The 23392-nt window shown below is 40.0% G+C and overlaps 1 protein-coding gene across 1 annotated transcript in view; it reads left to right on the top strand.

Moving 5' to 3' along the window:
- MYH15 (myosin heavy chain 15) overlaps positions 1-23392 on the top strand; it is a 77975-nt gene that overhangs the window by 52363 nt on the left and 2220 nt on the right. Inside the window, exons 19-29 of the mRNA XM_082246411.1 lie at positions 1680-1798; positions 5128-5324; positions 5609-5958; positions 9394-9518; positions 15115-15230; positions 18099-18291; positions 18427-18630; positions 19660-19785; positions 20990-21160; positions 21432-21536; positions 21676-21771. Of these exons, the coding sequence (XP_082102537.1) occupies positions 1680-1798; positions 5128-5324; positions 5609-5958; positions 9394-9518; positions 15115-15230; positions 18099-18291; positions 18427-18630; positions 19660-19785; positions 20990-21160; positions 21432-21536; positions 21676-21771 (1802 nt within the window). The remainder of the gene's footprint in view (positions 1-1679; positions 1799-5127; positions 5325-5608; positions 5959-9393; positions 9519-15114; positions 15231-18098; positions 18292-18426; positions 18631-19659; positions 19786-20989; positions 21161-21431; positions 21537-21675; positions 21772-23392) is intronic.

The raw sequence follows: 23392 nt of genomic DNA, 5'->3' as shown, positions 1-23392 counted from the left end.
AACTGTAAACACACATTAAAAATGTTTCAAAATCGCATCACATCGCACTGCAGCTGCACTAGAAAATGGATCAAAATCGAGGAAGGAGGAAGTATTTTCCTACATGCTAGGTTGTTTTGCAGCTTCTCAATAGAACTTGTTGTTTTAAATAAATGTACCTGTATGCATAGTAGATTTGATGTGTCTGTGTAGGCTGAAACAGATGGCTTAGAGATTGAAAGTATGAGCTGAATTCTTTTAATGGATTTCCAGACAGTCATCTCTTAAAAGCACAAATGGCACATGTATTTCCAGACTTCAGATTACGAATATAAAGAGCATATTTGGCAGCTGTTATCTATTGAGTATGTTGCAAACAACAACTAGATCTTTAGATGGTGCTGTGTTGCTGCTATTATAGTAAAACAAATGTGTTTTTTTTTTCTTTTTTTATCTGTGATTGTGACATATTTATTTAACTTAAGTCATAGGAATCATAGGAGTTTATTGACTAAACGTTCACTTAGAAGAATGAAAAAAGTTAAGCTGTAATCACTTCACTTCATCTAATCACATGCAAAGCAAAAATCTTGTTTTTCAAGTTCCCTTGCAGATAAATGAGTATTCAAAGGGTACTATCATGTACCTGGTAACAGTGTCTGATATGATCAGGAAAGCCTCTCTTACACTCCTGACTTAGGGTCCCTGATAGTGTAGACAGGAGGTGCAGGAGTTGGGAGTGGCATGAGTGCCTGTAAGTCTTGCTAGCAGCAGGGCAGGTGTCTACGCTGGGCAGCTGAAGTTGCCAGAAGGCTCCAGTAAGCAAGCTAGCTGGTAGGCAGCAGGCTGAGGCAGGCTGGCAGGGGTGACAGTTGCTGGTAGCAGATAGCAGGTCAGCTGGAACAGCAGGGTGGTAGGCAGGTACCTATGACAGCAGGCGGAGTAGCAGAATCAAGCAGGCTGGGTCATACACAGGCAGGCAGGGTGGATTGGGCACAGGGCACAGGCAGGAGCATGGTCAGGAAACAAGCCAGGTCTGGAAGCGATTAGAGAAGCAGGAGCCAATGGAGCAGACAAAAGTGGAGGTTCTGGGAACAAGCCAAGGTCAGTGCAGGCAGAATTTAGAAATTGGTCAAGACAAGCCGGGTCAACAGCTGGAATCAGGATACAGGATCACAGAAATGCAGGATACACAGGAGGCTAAAAAGAAACCCGCACTGGTCCTGAGCACTGGCACTTGTTTTTAGCCTGTGCGCAGAAGTCTGTCCAGATTAGTAATTTTGCCTATTGGCAAGCCTTTCCTTACAGGAACTTTGCAAATTAAAATCGCTCAACTTGCAACTATATAAACTGTCACATGTTAATTATGTTGATTATATTGTTTTAAATGTTTCCCATTTGCAAATAATATATCAAGAGAGTATAGGATACTATTTAGATATAAATCAGTGATTTTATGGAATTAAAGCCAGAGACATTTGGTGGGACAAATTCTAAAAAATCTATTTTTACCCCTGGAAATCAGGGACAGCTGGCAATTGGGGGTGTTTTCACTGACAATACCATGGTCTGTACCATGTCTCATTTGTCTTGTGCTAGTTTGTTGGCCTAAGCCCCACAATTCTGTGCTACACTATCTCAAAAAATATTTCTTATTGTGGAATTAGAATGATCTATTCCTTTGGAATTCTACCTAACAGGTGAATTTGCAAGGCTTCTTGAAGAGAAGGAATCATTAATAAGTCAGTTGTCACGAGGGAAATCTTCTTTTACTCAACAAATTGAAGACCTGAGGAGACAGTTGGAGGAAGAAACAAAGGTAATCCATGGTTATTTTTTAAGATCAGATCAGCTTAAAAAAAAAACATGGACATAAAAAAAACAACAAAAAAACATTACTGCTGAATAGAAGAAAGGCTCCTGTTCACAGATAGCTGCTATGAGGCGCTTCGGGTAAACCAAACCTGCAACTCATTTGTAGATGCTGTAATTGTAAATAGTTCTGAAAATAAGATTACTTAGTGACTGTAATTAAAGTTATATTAAAGGTTTGTGGGTTTTTTTTTACATAACAAAATGTTATACTTACCTGCTCTGTGCAATGGTTTTGCACAGAGCAGCCCCGGTCCTCTTCTTCTCGGGTCCCCCGCTTAAGCTACTGGCTCCTCTGCCTTTGACCTGTGCTTGCTAAGGGGGCACTGGTGCGTACTCGCTTCCGAGCTCAGCTCTATGCGTCCATAAGACACAAGAGCAGTGGCTCAGCCCCACCCCCGCTCTCTCCTTATTGGTTCACTGGCTGTGACTGACAGCAATGGGAGCCGATATCTCCCACTGCTGTCTCAGCCAATGTGGAGAGAGAGACCCGGGACAGCCGAGGCTCCTTTGCACATTGCTGGATAGAGAGGTGACTGGTCTGCGGGGGGGAGCAGCACATGGAAACATTTTTAGCTTCATATATAGAATGCATGAAGGTAAAAAAAAACCTTCAGCCTTCACAACAACTTTAAAGGTCAGTGTTATAATAAAAAAAAGTCTGAATTCTTATATGATTTAACACATTAAACAAAAATAACTCATAATTATTTATAAAAATGGTCACTACTCTACCCATAATCAACAATTACCCAATCTTTGATTACTCTCAAAGTTCTGTTTAAAGCACTTTTTAATGCTGGATAAGTATGAAACATTCCCAATGATTCAAGCCATGACAGACCTATTGTTACAATTCTGGATAACAAACCAGATACATTACCTGATGTGGCTACATAGCAGACCCAATGCATTTGACAGAATTACACCTTTTGAGGAACTCAAAAGAAAAGTCTTCTGAGTCACAGCTTTCTAACTTATATCTCATCCTAAATAACCGAGCACAATACTTTACGCTTCCTTGAATATCAATATGGGAAAAACATTTGAAGTCTAAATTTACCCTAGAACATAAGGATTTATGGTGAACAAAATTCAGACTGTGTTTAGGATTCTCACATCTGGGTAAAGGGACCCAAAGACTCGACCCCATATGTACCCCCATACCTCATTTCCATACCTCATTGAAGATACAGTCAACATAAAAGTACAATGATGAACATTTTTAGGAATACTTGGTAATAGGCCCGGTTCACACTGCGGCAACTTTTGCGCCGACATCCCAGTGGGACTTGTGCAAAACTTGCATTTAACTTCTTGAACAGAAGTCTATGCAAGTTATGCCGAAGTCAGACCAAAAGTAAAGCAGGAACCTTTTTCTAAGTCGGAGTGACTCAAGTCGCTCCTATTAGACTGGTTCCATTGCACTTAAACGAGTTGTAAATGCAGAAGGTTTTTTTATCCTAATGCATTCTATGCATTAAGATAAAAAGCCTTCTGTTTGCAGCAGCTTCCCCAGCTCCCCCTAATACTTACCTGAGCCCCCTCTCTATCCAGCAATGCCCACGAGTCCCTCAGCCTTTCGTGACTCTCCCTCCTGATTGTCTGAGACACAGCAGCAGCACCATTGGCTCCCATGGCTGTCAATCAAAGTCAGTTAGCCAATCAGGAGCGAGAGGGAGCAGGGCGAAACGGCAGCTCCATGTTTGAATGGACACAAGGAGCTGCAGCTCAGCTCGGGTGCCCCCATAGCAAGGTAAATGCTGTGGGGGCACTTGACAGGAGGGAGGGGCCCAGGAGGAGCGAAAAGGGACTCGAGAATAGGAGGATCCCGGCTGCTCTGTGCAAAACCAACTGAGAAGGTAAGTATAACATGTTTGTTATTTAAAAAAAAAAAAAAAAAGGAGACTTTACAATCAATCACTTTAATGGGGATCGATTTGTGATGCAACATGTGCTCTCAAAGTCAGAGCATATGTCGCACCAATGTGAACTGGGCCTTATAGTGTTTCTGAAAAAAAATATAAACAATATAACATTTAGGATGACAGATACAAACTTGGGTAAAAAACACATGGGCTTTCTTCACTTAATTTCTATTCCCAAAATTTGATAAATACACTCACTACTAATCCACTTAAAAATGCTGCAAGGTGTGATCATTGGAGGACAATTGGGAATGATGTACCACTGTTTATTGCTTTTTGTAACTTCTCTGTTCTTTATAAAACTTTTTCAATAACAACCATTGAAAACAAAAAATGCTGCAAGGACATGTGCCTCCTTGTGCTAGAAACAAACTTCCCCTCTCTCTTGATTCTATGGTGTGCCAACATGAATGAAACCAAAAAACAACTTAAGACCTTAGGGTAGCATTAAAAAAACAATAAGGAACAACTTCATAAGACTTTCAACATTCACAAGTACCATACCTTGCTTACCTTATCCTAACCACAAAAATACCTAACGTCCTTTCACATGCATCTAACTGTCCTAAAAGGCAGTGATAAGATACTAGATTAAGACATGAATCATATTGATCCCTATTAATATGCTTCAAGACCTATAAAGCCCCGTACACGCGCTACGAATTTCCGCCGACCGGTCGTCGTTTTTTGTGGCATGCTAGTCTGATGTGGAAAGTGAAGAGGTTTTTTTCATATGAATTTTCCCGTACGACAGAATTCTACTTCAGAAGTGATGTCATGTGTTGGATTGCTTTGTATGTCTTCTTTCGTCTCTGAGCATGCCTAGTCTTGCTCTTAAGATTTTTTTCAGTCGAAATCTGTACTAATGAGACGAAAATTGGATGTTGTATTACGGACAACAAAAATTTTATAGCCTGCACATCAGGATTTTGTCAGCCGAAAAGTCGGAGTCGGCTGTCGAAAGCACCATACTAACAATCCGAAAATCGGCAGATCAGTCGTCCAATTTTCCCTTCCAAATTTCTTATCGTGTGTACGGGGCTTTACTCTCCTCCAAGTGATTAGTTCAGACACAGTCTTGTTGTGGTTGGACAAAACCCTCCCCCACACTTCTGCCTTTTAAAACTGAAAAAAAGTGGAGTAGTTGCCAATAAAAGGCAACCTGACAAAACTTACTGTTTTTCCAGAGCAAGTTGTACATTGAAAATCCAACATCTGATCAATTGCTATTAACAACAACCTTAACTACTTTATTTCCACTAAGAGTTCCAATGCTCATTTATCTAAAAGAATGTTATTCATTCCCTTCTACATGACCACATCTTATAGTTCAATTTTATTTTTTCAGGCCAAAAATGCACTGGCACATGCACTGCAGTCTGCCAGACATGACTGTGACCTCCTTCGGGAACAGTTTGATGAAGAGCAGGAAGCTAAATCAGAACTCCAGAGGTGTCTTTCAAAAGGCAATGCTGAAGTGGCACTGTGGAGGACTAAATATGAAACTGATGCCATTCAGAGGACAGAAGAGTTAGAGGAAGCAAAGTAAGCTGCCAGTGCATTTCTTTAAAAGTATTGTCACAAGTATTGGACTTTAAATATTTATCTGTATGAAAGCAAATGTGTCTCCAAAAAGAGACATCTCTTAGCAACATCCCTAAGCAAATGGGTGATTAATTCCACTGAGTTCTCCAACAACTAAGCAACGAGTTAATTTGCCAATCACAATGCAGTTCAGCTGACTACAGAAACGGTAATCTGTTTGCTAACTGCTTTAATAAACAAGCTTATGCGTATATTTAATTCTCTTGTTGTGTCTCTCTCTATAGGAAAAAGCTAGCTATACGTCTTCAAGAGGCTGAAGAAGCAGTTGAGGCAGCTAATGCAAAGTGTGCATCTCTGGAAAAGACCAAGCATCGCCTGCAGAGTGAGCTGGAAGACATAATGATTGATCTGGAGAAATCCAATGCTGTTGCTGCTGCCATGGACAAGAAGCAAAGGAACTTTGACAAGATTCTAGCTGACTGGAAACAGAAGTATGAGGAAGCCCAGGCTGAACTAGAAGCTTCACAGAAGGAGGGACGCAACCTGAGCACAGAGCTCTTCAAGTTGAAGAATGCCTATGAAGAAGTCTTAGATAACCTGGAAACTTTAAAGAGGGAGAACAAAAATCTGCAAGGTAGCAACCTTGCTTGATAATAGAAAAAAATATATACCGGTATATTTAAAGCATAGGTTTATTTCAAGATATACATTTTTAGTCAGATTCAACATAAGAAATAGAACATTTTTTATCAAAGCAGTGTTATACAGTCTGGTCCATAAATATTGGGACATTGACACAATTCGAATCTTTTTGGCTCTACATCCCACCACAATGGATTTGAAATGAAACAAACAAGATGTGCTTTAACTGCAGACTTTCAGATTTAATTTGAGGGTATTTACATCCAAATCAGGTGAAAGGTGTAGGAATTACAACAGTTTGTATATGTGACTCCCACTTTTTAGGGGACCAAAAGTAATGGGACATTTGGCTGCTCGGCTGTTCCATGGCCAGGTGTGTGTTATTCCCTCATTATCCCATTTACAAGGAGCAGATAAAAGGTCCAGAGTTAATTTCAAGTGTGCTATTTGCATTTGGAATCTGTTGTTGTCAACTCTCAATATGAGATCCAAAGAGCTGTCACTATCAGTGAAGCAAGCCATCATTAGTCTGAAAAAACAAAACCCATCAGAGAGATAGCAAAAACATTAGGTGTGGCCAAATCAACTGTTTGGAACATCTTTAAAAAGAAAGAATGCACCGGTGAGCTCAGCAACACCAAAAGACCCGGAAAATCACAGAAAACAACTGTGGTGGATGACCGAAGAATTATTTCCCTGGTGAAGAAAACACCCTTCACAACAGTTGGCCAGATCAAGAACACTCTCCAGGAGGTAGGTGTGTCAAAGTCAACAATCAAGAGAAGACTTCACCAGAGTGAATACAGAGGGTTCACCACAAGATGTAAACCATTGGTGAGCCTCAAAAACAGGAAGGCCAGATTAGAGTTTGCCAAACAACATCTAAAAAAGCCTTCACAGTTCTGGAACAACATCCTATGGAAAGATGAGACCAAGATCAACTTGTACCAGAGTGATGGGAAGAGGAGAGTATGGAGAAGGAAAGGATCTGCTCATGATCCAAAGCATACCACCTCATCAGTGAAGCATGGTGGTGGTAGTGTCATGGCATGGGCATGTATGGCTGCCAATGGAACTGGTTCTCTTGTATTTATTGATGATGTGACCATGGGCGTCCGCAGAACTTTTTTCAGGGGGGGCATCATTTTAAGGTCACGCATGCTCCGCCCCTTTTCAACAATGTCATGAAGGGGAGGGGCTTAGTCATTATACTTATTTTGAGTATTTCTTTTTAAAGAGCAAACAGCACCATTTATTTTTAAAGCATTTGTTAACCTAAAAAAAAAAATGTGATCCTGCTCCCTTAAAGCATGTTATACAGCACAGTGCTTGTGCTGTGTAATTTGGTCCCTTCTATCACCTAAAATACCTGGCTGATCCTGCCTGGCTATGTCCTCCCCTCTGTAAACTGACCATGGTATACCATGGTTGCTGAGCCCTGACACTGTGGTCAGTTTACGTGCATCCGTCGTCCTCCTCTGTCCTCCTCTGTCCTCTCTCCCCCCTCTCTCCCTGTCTGCCTGCTCCTGTGTCAGTGCCCGCCCTTTCCCCCTCCTGCTGCTGTAGTTTCATTTAAAGTTTCATATCCTGTCTACAGTCTGTTTAATAATCCTGTGTGCCCCTGTGTCTGTGTTTTATAAAAATAAGCCATTCTTTACAGGTTTTCAGAGCGCCGATTACCGCTCACATGACCCGTCGCCTCTCTCCTCCTCTCTCCTGCCCCCCGTCCTGACTGACATCAGTGAGGAATCTTTGGCCCCTCCCGCTGCAGGCAGCTGTCAGACGGGGAGAGGAGAGAGCTGACGGGTCACGTGAGCGATGCTCGACCCTCTGAAAAGTGGCAAAGAACGGTTTATTTTTTTAAAATACATACACAGACACACAGGATTATTAAACAGACCAGACAGGATGGTATAAAGTGGCTTAACAACCACTTGAAAGGGGAACTTGAGATTCCAGGGGGGGCATTTTCCCCCCCTCCCTTGCCCCTACCTATGAACGCCCATGGATGTGACTGCTGACAAAAGCAGCAGGATGAATTCTGAAGTGTTTCAGGCAATATTATCTTGCTTCAGAACTCATTGGATGGCGCTTTACAGTGCAGATGGACAATGACCTGAAGCATGAATGCCCCAAGAACAAGCAGGAACTGAAGAGAGTTGCAGTAGAGGCCTGGCAGAGCATCACCCGGGATGAAACCCAGCGTCTGGTGATGTCTATGCATTCCAGACTTCAGGCTGTAATTGACTGCAAAGGATTTGCAACCAAGTATTAAAAAGTGAAAGTTTGATTTATGATTGTTAATCTGTCCCATTACTTTTGGTCCCTTAAAAAGTGGGAGGCACATATACAAACTGTTGTAGATCCTACACCGTTCACCTGATTTGGATGTAAATACTCTCAAATTATAGCTGAAAGTCTGCAGTTAAAGCACATCTTGTTTGTTTAATTTCAAATCCATTGTGGTGGTGTATAGAGCCAAAAAGATTAGAATTGTGTTGATGTCCCAATATTTATGGACCTGACTGTATATGCATTTACTGTATGTATACAACATATTTTTGACCTATACAAATCTATTAGGACAGCACTGAAAAAGTAACGTTGACAGGAATAATGAGAATTGTCATTAGAATCTGCCATTTACTACTTATAATACTTGTACTCTCTACTTTATCACTGTATTTGCCAGTTCTTCTCTGAACCAGTTCTTCCTCCTTCTATCACATTCAAGAGAGCCCTACGTCCTCTTCATGTATGTAAAACATGAAAGTAACCCTGTCTAAAAAAAAAAAGAAAAAGGAGCTCTGTAATAGTAGAGCTCCTATTCTAACCTCTTTGTGTCTCCTACTTTTTCTCAGTTCTAGCACTGCAGCCTTCATCAGACTTTTCAGCATTCAACACTTTTGGGAGAGTTGGATTGTCTCCTGCCATTTACCATAGTTCTGTCCTCTGATCCCTGCATCACTGCTGAGTCCTATAGTGAATTAGGGGTGGGAGGATGGAACTACAAGATACGATGGGGAAGACAAACATCTGACACCTGATTCATCTGTGTTGAATGCCAAAGGGACTAATGGTGGCTGCAGTGCTGGAAAAGTAGGAGTTATGACCTGCCAGAAATGTGAGATTAAGAGCTCTTCTTTAGCAGGGCACCTTTACTTTTTTACTATTACAGTATTACTTTAAACTAAATAAAAGGGTACATCTAAAACATAGCTTATAATGCCTATTACATGTGGGTGGGCATGGAAATTAAGGCACAGAGGTCTTGTTGGCAGGACATAGAAGATATTTAGATAACTAGTGAGATGTTTAGGCTGCATGGGATGCTTAGGCTGCAGGGAAGAACCTAAAACTGCAACATCAATGCTATCTCAAACGCGAGAAGGTTGTTCATTTATTACAAATTTCTATTCCATTTCAGAGGAGATTTCAGACCTGACCGATCAGGTCAGTGAAGGTAACAAGAATCTGCATGAAGTAGAAAAGGTGAAGAAACAGGTAGAGCAGGAGAAGTCAGAGGTACAGATGGCTCTTGAAGAAGCGGAGGTGAGACCAACAATAATCCAAAGATTTTACATAGTTACGCTTGCTGAAAAAAGACACAAGTCCAGTTCAACCAATAGAAGGAAAAAAAAAAAAATATATATATATATATATATATATATATATATATATACAATCCTTTACCCACAGTTTATCCAGAGAAAGGCAACATAAAATACAATAAAGCATGATCCAATTTGCTCCAGCAGGGGAAAACATTCCTTCCTGGTCCCCCAAGAGGCAATCAGATATTCCCTGGGTCAACTTTAGTATCCAGTTATATTATGTGTATCTAGGAAATATTCCAGTCCTTTCCTAAAATGATCTACTGAGCTGGCCAGAACCAGCTCTTGAGGGAGTGTACTCCACATTTTCATAGCTCTTACTGTAAAGAAGCCTTTCCGTATTTGGCGATGAAATCCTTTTTCCTCCAGACGTAAAGAGTGGCCTCTTGTTCTCTGCGATGACCTTAAAGTGAATAACTCAACACCAAGTTCACTTTTTGAACCCCTTATGTATTTATACATGTTGATCATACACCCCCCCCCCCCCTTAATCTCCTCTTCTCAAGAGAGAGTAAAGTCAGTTCCTCTAATCCTTCCTCATAGCTGAGCTGCTCCATGCCTCTTATCAGTTTGGTTGCCCTTCTCTGCAATTTCTCCAGTTCCCCGATATCCTTTTTATAGACTGGTGCCCAAACCTAAACTGCATATTCCAGATAAGGTCTTAATAATGATTTCTACAGGGGCAAAATGATATCTCTCTCTGGAGTCCATGCCTCTGTTAATGCAAGAAAAGATTTTGCTCGCTCTTGAAACTTCAGCTTGGCATTGCATGCTATTATTAAGCTTATGATCTATCAGAACCCCCCAGATCCTTCTCCACCATTGACTCCATCAGCTTATCTCCTAGTATGTATGATGCATACATATTCTACGGGGCTTTAAGCTCTGTACACACGAGAAGAAATTCGGCCGGGAAATTTCGTCCGAGGCCCGATTTGCCGATTTTCGGCTTGTTAGTATGGTGCTTTCGACAGCCGACTCCGACTTTTTGGCTGACAAAATCCTGGTGTGCAGGCATTAAAATGTTTGTCCTCCGTCAAAACACATCCGATTTTCGTCTCATCAGTACAGATTTCGATGGGGAAAAATCTTATGAGCAAGACTAGGCATGCTCAGAGATGAAAGAACACATAGAAAGCAATCCAACACATGAAATCACTTCTGAAGTAGAATTCTGTCATGTGGGAAAATTCGTGTGCAGTCTAGAGCACATTCCAACCAACAGACACGCACTCTGGACAAAAGACGGACGACCGGTCAGCGGAAATTCGTTGCGTGTGTACGAGGCTTTAGACATGACCTTTTTACTAATAATAAAATATAAGAATTTTTCGGGGTTTGTCCTACTATCTTTTGCAATCTGACATTCGTTTTGAAGTTTTGCATCTTTTAGTTTATCTTTTAGTTTATTAGAATTCTCTCCAAAAAGTAGTCTAGCTTTTCTTACAATGGCTTTTAAAAACTCCCCTATTCCACTAGATGGGGCACTACATACACATACAAGACTACATACAACCACTGGTTGTTGCCATCAGTAAACTTTCCTCTTCCTCTGACTAGAATAGATAAATATTAATGTAGGTCACCTAATGGCAATTATGCCTCTATTGAGATGAAAACAATTATATAGAAAAAAAAAGCTATTAATATCAGAATTATATTACCCAAAAGTGAAATGTTCGTTTCTTTATATTTTGCTGGCAAACCAAATCATGCAGTGGTATTTATGTGACTCAGGGTCTCCAATAGTGAGTTATCCCTAACCGATGTTGGCCTAACTGCTGCAGACTGAACTTTGCCCTGTATTTCACAGACATGTTAGTTTGGCAGGTAGAATAATTTGTCTGTGCATAGTATATCAGGTAGAAGATAATTTACTTATTACACACTCCCAATATGCTTTTTAAATAGCATGAGTCTTTTTGTCTTTGGTAAGAAGGGGTGTATTTCATAAATGTTATGGAAATTAAGATGGCGGGATTTGGACACTGATTGGATGTGGGGCTAAAAATAGAGGTCAGAGTCTGGGAATGAGGGGAGAGAAGAACAGTTGTGCTATTTATCTCAATGGAAAAGACAGGGGAGGGGGTATGGGAGGAGCAAATATGAGCTCAGTAGTTTTTAGGGGTCAGAAGTAGAGAGATAGATTTGTGTGTCATCAGCAATGAAATTATATTAAAACGGTAACAACTCATCAAGGAAGGTATAGAAGGGGTCCAAGGACAGAGCCCTGGGGGACTCCTAAGGAAAGGGGAAGAGGAGAGGTGGAGATAGAATTGTAGGTAATACTGAAGGAGCACTTAATTAGGCAGGATGAGAACCCTTAACCACTTTACCACCGGAGCATTTTGCTGTCTTACGTCTGGGCCACTTTTTGCGATTCGGCGCTGTGCGACTTTAACTGACAATTGCACGGTCATGCAACGCCGTACCCAAACGAAATTTACGCCCTTTTTTTCCCACAAACAGAGATTTCTTTTGGTGGTATTTGATCACCTGTGCGATTTTTACTTTTTGCGCTATAAACAAAAAAAGAGCGTTTATTTTGAAAAAATAACAATATTTTTAACATTTTTTTATATGAAATTCCCCCCAAAAAAGATGTAAAAACCAATTTTTTTAAAATTTTTGGCCAATTTATTTTCTGCTACCCATGTTTGGTAAAAAAAATCACAATGAGCGTATTTTGATTGGTTTGCGCAAAAGTTATTGCGTTTACTAACTATGGGAAAGATTTCTGTCATTTTTGGTGTTTTCTTTTAACGCGTAATGGCGGCGATCTGCAATTTTTTTTGCGGGACTGCGACATTGCGGCGGACAGATTGGACCCTTGACTGACATTTTTGACACTTTTGGGGGTACCAGTGACATTACTGCAGTAATCAGTGCTATAAATATGCACTGTTACTGTAAAAATGACACTGGCAGGGAAGGGGTTAATTTTATTGAAGAGGGAGGGGTTAATGTATGCCTGGTGCTTACTAACGTGTGGGGGGGAGGTGACTGAGTGAGCCAGGGACAGATCGGATGTTCAGCTATGCTGAACACTCCGATCTGTCACTCCCTGTCACTTAGGAGATCCGCCCGCTCTGTTTACACAGGCGGGCGGATCTCCAAACTGGATTCCCCGACGATCGGGGCAGAGCAGCGGCGATCGCCGCTGCTCCTCCCCTGGCCCGACTCCCGCTGTGAATGAAAACAGCGGGAGCGCGCCTCCGGCGGCGCGCGAGCGCCACCTACAGGGGGAGGAGTCTGGCGACGTAGGTCTACGTCATCAGACGATAACGAGCCACTTTGCCGCAGTAGTACTACGGTACTCAGCGGTAAAGTGGTTAAAGAGCAAAGTCTTGGAGGCCAAGGGGATGAAGTTTTTTTGAGGAGGTCAACTGTGGCAAAGGCATCAGAAAGGTCTAATGATAAAAGTACTGAGTAGTGGCCATTTGTTTCAGCAGTTAGTAAGCCATTAGGGAGTTACAGAGGGTCAGTTTTTGTAGGGTATTGAGGGCAAAAGCCAGATTATAAGGAGTAGAGAAGGTTGTTATTAGTGATGGCTCAGGTGGCTGTAGACTAGGCATTCTAGAGGTAAAGAGAAGCAAGGAGATGGGTCTTACATTGTTCCGGCTGGTGGGGACCAATGAGGGATTTTTAAGTATCAGAGTGACCAGTGCATGTTTTAGAGGGAAGGGGAAGATGCCACTTGAGAGGGAGAGAAGTGAGCGTACAAAAGTGCAAGAAGGTGACTAAGGTACTTGTGAGAGAATGAGATTCAAAAGAAAGGTTATGAGATGGAAGTTTAGCAACCTCCTCTGTAGTGGGGGGTCAAAATTGGGCAGTATTGAATATGGTGGTAGACATGGTTGGGGGAATTCATAAAGGGTGTTGTAGACACCCTTTAGAATTTGATTAGGGCGCAGCACTGAAAGTGTTGGTGCTTTTTCCCAATTCATGTACCGTGCCTGTCACAGACATGTACATGAATTTGTCGATGTCTGCATTGGGGAAGGAGTGTCCACACTGGATGCTCCTTCCCCAGTGCACTCACTCCCGCCCTCTCTCCCTGGCCACTGTGTCCATCACCTTTACAGGTGCTTGACCAATTAATTTTTTTAAGTATGGATGGGTGTAACTGAGAGACTAGTTCCCCATCAAGCCCGCTCTAATTTTAATTGACAGTGTATGGGAGTGTGCGGATTAATACCAACTAGTGTGTCCAATAGTGGCTTTTGAATCCGCCCACTGCTATTCACTGTCATTCAAAAGTGACACAGACCTAATGGGAACTATTCTCTCAGCTCTTCATCAGGTTTCACCCAGCCAGTGACAAGTCATTTCCCAAATGTGGGCATTGCTCATAATTGGTTACTACATTAGCTGTAACCCCAGTCCTTTGGCTTACACTAAGCTTTCAGCCAGGGAATTTCCTGGCTGACAGGTAAATTAGGCAGGGAAAACAGCCCTGTGTGAGAAGCTGTTACATACAGCATATGACAGCTTCCCAGCACAGGCATGGCCTTCTTTGGTAGGTACACCAGATCAGAGTTGGTCTTAATTACCGCCAGTTTCCTAAGCCAAGAAATGTCTGTAATTCTTTAAGAAATGCTGCCATATTGATAAATTCTTAAAGTGGTGGTAGTAAGAACTGCTTGAATTTGCCACATGTTTGGATAATGTTACTGACACTGCACCATATGCTTTCCTGAATTAGGTGCAGGTAGTTCTTACGGGAACGACTGCCAAAAAACGTACGTTTGGGCAATATTTAATTACCCTGTGTAAGTTAAATGTGGGAAATAACTGGAAAGTGGAGATTTTGTCAAAAATTGCATCTAGCTTGTTTTTAAAATAATTGGAAAAGTCCAAGGCATCGAATGGGTTGTTGGGTGGTGGCAGTGGGGGACAAAGTAGAGAGTTAAAAGTAGAAAAGAGTTGACAAGGACTAGATGAAAGGGTATCAATGAGAAAGCATATTTCTACAGGGCAAAATTCTGCAGTGAGCAAGTTTTTACACCACACTCACTCAAGAGCACGACTATATCTTTTGAGACTTCTGGTGCTATCTGGTGCCAAGGCTGTAGCCGTCAGGATCTAATTCTGTGTGCAGTGAGAGGAGCAAGGGTGTCAAGGGAGGAAGAGAGGTAACTGTTTTACACAAAAGTAGCCAGGTCAGGGCAGGACAGAAGTCAGGTCTTGTTGTAGAGGTAGTCAGTAGCAGAATAGAGAGGAGAAGGGCAAAAGTGGTGAGGGTTTCTTATGATAACTGCTTGCTGGTTTAAGGGATAGGAGGGTAAAGACAGGGAAAGTATGAAACTGATAAGGTTGTGATCAGAGAGAAGAAAGGGGGGTGTTGGAGAGATTGCAAGGAGTGCAGAGGTAGCAGATTACAAGGTGCTGCCATTAGAGTGAGGTTAGGCTGGGAAACTGAGAGGTAGCTGATGTGTTAGCATTAACAGGTATGTTAAAATCATCAAGCTATATTATGCTTTTATTATAACCATTGATCAATATAATGAATTTCTGTTTTATGTTATCATTAGGGTGCACTAGAACATGAAGAAAGCAAAACCCTCCGATTTCAACTGGAGCTATCTCAGATAAAATCAGAATTTGAAAGAAAAGTGGCTGAAAAGGATGAAGAGACAGAAAATACCAGGTACATTCTGTTATAGGGATTAGGCATGTTCATTATTTAAAAACTGTGCGTGAGTCAAAGATGACCTATAGCTTTCATGCAAAGTCGGATACAGCAATGGAGTCCCTAACTGTGCCTAAATAAAACTGCAGTGCATTGCCCAGTATACTGGCCAATGCACTGTAACACATTCTTCATTATACAGTATGAATACTTCAACTGTAAATGGCAGTTTGGGTGTGTTTAGGTGTTAAAAATAAAATATTGCATCACATTTTTTCGGGAGACCCTGATTTATATGATGTCTTGGATAAAACATTAATTCTCTAAGCTTCACTTTAGGAACTGGTTGGTAGATATAGTGGGGATCGAAAGTTTGGGCACCCCAGGTAAAAATTTGTATTAATGTGCATAAAGAAGCCAAGGAAAGATGGAAAAATCTCCAAAAGGCATCAAATTACAGATTAGACATTCTTATAATATGTCAACAAAAGTTACATTTTATTTCCATCATTGACACTTTCAAAATTACAGAAAACAAAAATATGGCGTCTGCAAAAGTTTGGGCACCCTGCAGAATTTATAGCATGCACTTGCCTCTTTGCAAGGCTGAGACCTGCCAGTGTCATGGATTGTTCTCAATTATCATCTGGGAAGACCAGGTGAGGTCAATCTCAAAGGTTTTAAATGCCCATCTCATCTGACCTTGCCCCAACAATCACCATGGGATCTTCTAAGCAGTTGTCTAGAAAACTGAAACTGAAAATAGTTGACGCTCACAAAGCTGGAGAAGGCTATAAGAAGATAGTAAAGCGTTTTCAGATGTCAATATCCTCTGTTCGAAATGTAATTAAGAAATGGCAGTCATTAGGAAACAGTGGAAGTTAAAGCAAGATCTGGAAGACCAAGAAAAATATCAGACAGAACAGCTCGCAGGATTGTGAGAAAAACAATTCAAAACCCACGTTTGACTGCACAATCCCTCCAGAAAGATTTGGCAGACACTGGAGTTGTGGTACACTATTCCACTATAAAGAGATACTTGTACAAATATGGTCTTCATGGAAGAGTCATCAGAAGAAAACCTCTTCTACGTCCTCACCACAAAAATCAGCGTTTGAACTTTGCAAATGAACATATAGACAACCTGATGCATTTTGGAAACAAGTTCTGTGGACCGATGAGGTTAAAATTGAACTTTTTGGCCGGAATGAGCAAAGGTACATTTGGAGAAGAAGGGGCACAGAATTTAATGAAAAGAACCTCTGTCCAACTGTTAAGCATGGGGGTGGATCAATCATGCTTTGGGGTTGTATTTCAGCCAGTGGCACGGGGAACATCTCACAAGTAGAAGGAAAAATGGATTCAATGAAATTTCAGCAAATTTTGGATGGTAACTTGATGCCATCTGTGAAAAACCTGAAGTTAAAGAGAGGATGGCTTCTACAAATGGATAATGATCCTAAACACACCTCGAAATCCACGGGGGATTACATCAAGAGGCGTAAACTGAAGGTTTTGCCATGGCCTTCACAATCTCCTGACCTCAACATAATTGAAAATCTATGGATAGACCTTAAAAGAGCAGTGCGTGATAGACAGCCCAGAAATCTCAAAGAACTGGAAGACCTTTGTAAGGAAGAACGGGCAAAGATAACTCAAACAAGAATTGAAAGACTCTTGGCTGGCTACAAAAAGCATTTACAAGCTGTGATACTTGCCAAAGGGGGCAGTACAAGATATTAACTCTGCAGGGTGCCCAAACTTTTGCAGACACCATTTTTTTGTTTTCTGTTATTTTGAAAGTGTAAATGATGGGGAAAAAAATCTAACTTTTGTTGACATATTATAAGAATGTCTAATCTGTAATTTGATGCCTTTTGGAGATTTTTCCATCTTTCCTTGGCTTCTTTATGCACAATAATACAAATTTTTACCTGGAGTGCCCAAACTTTCGATACCCACTGTAGATGATGTTTCAATGTTTTAGCTTGCAGTCAAACATTTTTTGTTTTCATGGCACTACCCCGCTTTTCTTTATTCTTTATTTCTTAAACATCAGGTTGGTGCAGAATGCATTAGAGCAGACTCTCTCAACCTTTTCAAAACAGAGGAACCCTTAAAATAACTTTCCAGTTTAAGGGAACCCCTGCTAAAAATGACTATAGCTACAACGCATGATACATTGTGTGATGGACAGTAGGAAGAATGCTTCTTACACTTGTGGTCATTGGGAAGAACTACCCCTTACAAATAGCTAAAAAAAAACAATGGTGTCAGTGGATACTTACCTGAGAGGCAGAAAAAGAATTCTTTGCTCAAGGAAGTCCTAGCAACCTCTGGAGAAACCCTAGAGTTCCATTGAACCCTGGTTAAGAACCTTGCCTTAGAGGATGTGATACACGCAGATTGCCACTGCTGTCTTCCCTCTAAGAATGTTGTTTTCCTGTCTTGTATGCTGACCTATCTGTAACAATAACTTTCAAATTCCTGACCTGGAACAAGTATAAAGTCAGTAAGTCAGAAGCCTCTACATAATTTACGTGTTTTAGATCAGTGACCCAAAGTATTTAATCAAGTGTGACAGAATGAGAGACTGGCAACTAGTATATTCTGATTGTCTATGAAAGCCTTCTATTTGCTGTCATTACTTTGTTTCCTTAAAATAATCTGTTTGGGATACAACAAAATAGGTAAAACTGACTTAGTTTAAATTAGTCTTTTAATGCAAAAAATTGTTGCACTGAACAAAATGAAATCTGGTTATACTGCAAGTAGGTTATAAATATGAATTAACATACATTAACTATATACCTTTAATTAATTTTAAGTATGTTATGCTTTTTGTGCAAACATCTAAATTGATTGCATTTCTTTGTCGCACATTAGGAGAAACCAACAGCGAATTATTGAATCATTGCAATCTAACCTGGATGCAGAAGCCAAGAGCAGAAATGAAGCCACCAGGTTGAAGAAAAAGATGGAAGGAGACCTGAATGAAATGGAAATTCAGCTAAGCCACGCTACTCGCCAGGCTACAGAAGCAACAAAAGCCATGCGAAATCTGCAGGCCCACATCAAGGCATGTATATTACTAACTGAATTCTAAGTACAAACTAATGCTAAGAAGATACCATGGTTTGCTTCAACAATACAAAATATGTCACAGGAAGCAAAAATGATTAACCCAAATGTTTGTTTCATTACCGTTTACTAGGACCTTCAAGTCCAGCTGGATGACACCCTCCACCTTTCTGAGGACCTCAAGGAACAAGCAGCAGTCAGTGACAGGCGAAACACTTTGCTTCAGGCTGAGCTGGATGAACTAAGGGCAGCACTGGAGCAGACAGAACGAGCAAGGAAGCTGGCAGAGCAGGAACTACTGGAAGCTACAGAAAGGGTCAACTTGCTTCATTCACAGGTCCAAAATCTATTTACAACTATTTGCTGAGATTGTAGGTAGTGTTTCTTTTTTTGAGATTTTCAAGATGAGCTGATCCATCTTTAATAATCAGGGCTTGTTTTTGGAAACACAGAGAACCTCTGTTGATCGTTAAGGCTCCGTTCACATGTAGGCGTTTTGGGGCGTTTTTGGGGAGTTTTTCTGCTCTCAAAACGCCCAACAAGACAAATCCTATTCATTTCAATGGCCCCTGGTCACATCTGAGCGTTTTGACGATGTGAGCAAAACGCCCAACGCTCAAAAAAGTACATGAGCTTCTTTTTGGGCAGATTACAGGCGTTTTCCATTGGTCTCTATTCAATCTAAAAACGCCTGCACAAAAAACGCCTGTAAAAATGCCTGTAAATTGCAGTAAAAAAACACGCAAAAACGCTACGCTCAGGTGTAAATGTAGCCTAAAACTCTTGTTGGAGGAATGATTTGATCTATTTTATTCATCTGTCTGTTCCTTTTTTTAGTTCTGACAGAAGCCTAAAGTTACTGTATCGTGGTTATGCATACATTTTCTTCAGTCATTATGGTCCCAACTAAAAAATACACATCTATTTTATTTTTCGGTTAGGTGAATATGAAATATTACATATGGATATTCTGTATTTTCATTTTCCAGCTGCAGATAGAGCTTGGGGCTCATTTTTACATGTTTGATTTTCTAAACTTGCTTTTTACAAATTTTAACAACTAAGGGAACACTCTCCCCCCCTTAGTAAATCAACTGTAATGAGTCAGACCAGTCAGCCATCCTATTTCTTCCCTCTTAGCTGTGTACAGATTGCCTAGTTCAAAAACATTGGTAGCCTGCAAGCCAACAATTTCTGCACTTTTTGTATTAATATTTTTTTTTTTGTAGTAAGATTTTTTTTACTCTAAGAGACCCAGTAAATATTAGCGACATCCCATTTGGAGTTCATGCCTGCTGGATTTACACCTCTGCAGTTGATTAATTTTTTAAAAATGATGTATTCTGGTGTATATCTCTCTCTACAGAATACAAGTCTTATCAACCAGAAGAAAAAGCTGGAGAGTGACTTGTCGCACATGCAGAGTGAAGTAGAAGAGGCCATTCAGGAATGCCGAAATGCAGAAGACAAAGCTAAAAAAGCCATCACTGATGTGAGTCATGACCACTTTCCATTCACATGATCTCCATAGCAGTGTATTGCACCTTATTGATACCAACATTGTTTTTGTAATCATCAATATGAACAAACAGTTGTAGCTTTTTTGTAGAGCAGAAACATAGAGATTTACATTACATACTTAAACCTAACCCTACTGCAATTACTGCAATTACTCAGTGATTCACATAATCCTAAAATTATTATAAAACAAACCATTTACACATTTCAAAGACTAGATAAAACAATACAAACTAATTTAAAAACAATTACCCTTTGTTACACTTGTTCTGAATGCCGTAGCACATAGCAGAAGTATAACTTTACAATTTTATTGTTTTCTGTAAGTTTGGGTCACATAAGGTAGTACAGCAATTGGATTTGTGGAAGTGTATTGCAGTTTTTATCACTGCCAATCAACTAATCATGAAGGCATGCATGAGCATTCTCTTGTGTGCAGAGTTTGGCAGAAACATAAACAACAGTCCTACCCATGTAAAAGTCAGGACTATGTGTGTCAAGAGATCTTTAAATTAACCAATGCCAAAAGTAAGCATCTACAATGTTATAAGTAAACATCCATTGGATGGAGACTTACCATCTTTTTAGCTACAAAAAAAAAAAAACACAACAAATCTTGTCAAATTGCAAGTGATAATGTGTGCTGTTATCAACATGTCTCAAAATTAGAGGCCAATTCCCCCATTTTAATATAGAGGAGAGAGCCTTGCAGATCATTTATTTTTACCTGATTTGCCAACTACTGCATCCCCAGAGCAGAAACAGCCTAATAATATTCCAAACTCCATACAGCTGTTTCAGTTTACCATCATCAAAGCAGTGTATGGAAACCATGTTTTCTATGAAGCAGGGCTTGGGACTTAATGAGAAAGTATAACCCAGAAGGATATGGTGAGAAAGAAACCAGAAAACCTTCCACTGAACCAGTGCAGTATGCAGTAGGGCCTTCTTAAAGCCTGTGTCAGTTACATATCCAGAACTCACAGACAACCCAATATTCGTTTCGTTATGAGAGGTCTTCAAAAAGTTTTTGAACTTATATATATATATATATATATCATTTATATATTAGACTTTCCAGTCTGTATTCCCTAAATTCTGTTGTGCACCGCCAGTTACCCATCTTCATCTAAACTTTTGTATGCCAAAATACTCTTTGTAATCCTTCTCATTTACAGGCTGCAATGATGGCAGAAGAACTAAAGAAAGAACAAGACACCAGTTCTCACTTGGAGAGAATGAAAAAGAACATGGAGCAAACCATCAAAGACCTTCAGAAGAGACTGGATGAAGCAGAACAGATTGCACTTAAGGGGGGGAAAAAGCAGATTCAGAAGCTGGAGTCCAGGGTATTACATTATTCCGTTTTAAGTGTATACTATGACCCCATTTGCCCTTGTAAAATGTAAACTCCTTAGTCTAATGGAAACATGTAAATCCCTTAATTATGCACTTTTCATTTTGGTTACTATGTTACATATATATAAGTATATAAAATTATGCAGCAAATGATTAATAGTGAGCAATAAAATAATATGCAGGGTTACATGAAAAGGCCAATATAAATACAAGATACTGTGTTTTCAGTTCTTTATCATAAAAACAAATGGTTTGTTTTAGGTGCGTGAATTAGAAAATGAACTGGAAGTGGAGCAGCGTCGGAATGCAGAGTCACTAAAGGGAGTCCGCAAGTTTGAAAGGCGCATTAAAGAACTTACTTATCAGGTATAATATAAACTATACAAAACTATAAGTAGATGTTGAATGATTAATTATTATAAAAATATTTATAACAAAAGAATGGAAAAACATGCAAAGTCATCTGGCCCCTTATTAATAATCATGCTCATTTTTATTTTGGAAGGCGGAAGAGGATAAGAAAAATCTGATCCGAATGCAAGATTTGATTGATAAATTGCAACTTAAAGTTAAGAGTTATAAGCATCAATCTGAAGAGGCTGTAAGTTTTTCCAAAAATGTGTCCTTTATTAAACACAATGAATGCAACATACAAGATGATCCCCTTTGACACACTAGAAATGTAAAAGTCTCTTAAAGAGATTGTAAAAAAAAAAAAAAAAATAGAAACCTGAAAGACAAAGGCATAATGAGGTAGTATGCATCACATACTACCTCATTATGAAATACTTACCTAGAACAATGCTCCTGCAGCAGCACCCGCGCACAGCTGACATGTTCACCCATCTTCCTTCAGGGTTTGTGTCCCCCAGCCATCTGATTGGCTCGGGCAGCCGTTCCTTCAGAGCCCATGCACCAGTGATGTCCTTGGCTGCATGCAAAGTAAATATTTCCTAAACGGTACATGTTTAGGAGATATTTACAGTGCCTATAGGTAAGCCTTATTATAGGCTTACCTATAGGTGCAAGTTACAGAGGAAGCTTTACTTCCTCTTTAAGACACACAACAACCACTGAAAATCTTAATTTTATTTTACAGCATACACATTAAACTGAATCTGTGGGCCCCAAAAGAATGTGAACTGACAATTGACAATTACTACAAAAACTAAACATTTTTAGGTGCCTACATGCCAGTTCTGATAATGCCCAGGGACTTCTGAAACCAATAAATAACTTCTGTGGTTGTTGGCTCTGGCCCACAACCTCATTCCTTTTGCATTTTATTATAGGCCCATCATTTAAATGGGTGGTCTCACTAAACAACAGTAAAGTACAAGAAGCACAGCCTACTATTTGGAGTTAGCTATTTGGCATCCACAGTCTCTCTTTAAAGATGCCCCGTGTAAATTTTCTCTGAATTTCGAGCTCCCCTAGGGAACAAAGAAGATAGTTATGTGGTGATCGTGTTTTCTGGCAGATGTGGTCATTCCATATGTCTCACACTCTGGCTAGTTAGATATAACTGCAGCAAGGGTAACAAACATATGCAAACCCGCAGATGTGATTTGCAGCATGTTGTTGAGACTAAGAATATATGATATGATATATGACATGATACAATACATTGGTTCCTACTAATATAAGGCAACCATTTGTGCTTTACTGATAATTGAAAAGTTTTTGATTTCTTCATACAGCAGTATCAATTTTGCTCTGATATTACATACAGTAGAATTATGAAAGATTTAGTTTGTGCTTTGTTTAAAGGCATTTACTGCTCAAAAGTAAAAGCTCATGTAAATACAAGGAGACTCTACAATATATTATATAAAAATCAACTTCACGCTAACCCAAACTCAAGGTTTAGGTCTGATTTAAATAGTTGGGAGAGGTATTAGAGAAGGAAGTGGAGGATTCCTGTAATACCTGCCAATTTGATTAAATCAGACCACATTGTACAACTTAAGTCTGATTTATAGTAAAACTAAAAGCAAAATGTTTTTTTGTATAGAATGGAGTTAGATTAGAACATCTTTTAGTTTTTATTTATTTTTTGCTGTCTGTGTCCCGGTTAGGGAGATGTACCCTCCCTATTTTTCCGGTTTACTGTTAGTGAAAGTTCAAGAAAATCCCAAGTCTTTGGTTATCACCAGAACAGGAATGAAGGGGAAATTTTCAAAACAGGGAAACTAGTTCTGGTGACCACAGTGACAAGTACT

Source organism: Pelophylax lessonae (genome assembly GCF_965119305.1).
Source record: "Pelophylax lessonae genome assembly, chromosome: 2".
Lineage (NCBI taxonomy): Eukaryota > Metazoa > Chordata > Amphibia > Anura > Ranidae > Pelophylax > Pelophylax lessonae.
Note: the sequence above shows the minus strand (reverse complement) of the source record. Positions and strands in the feature narration are given on the sequence as shown.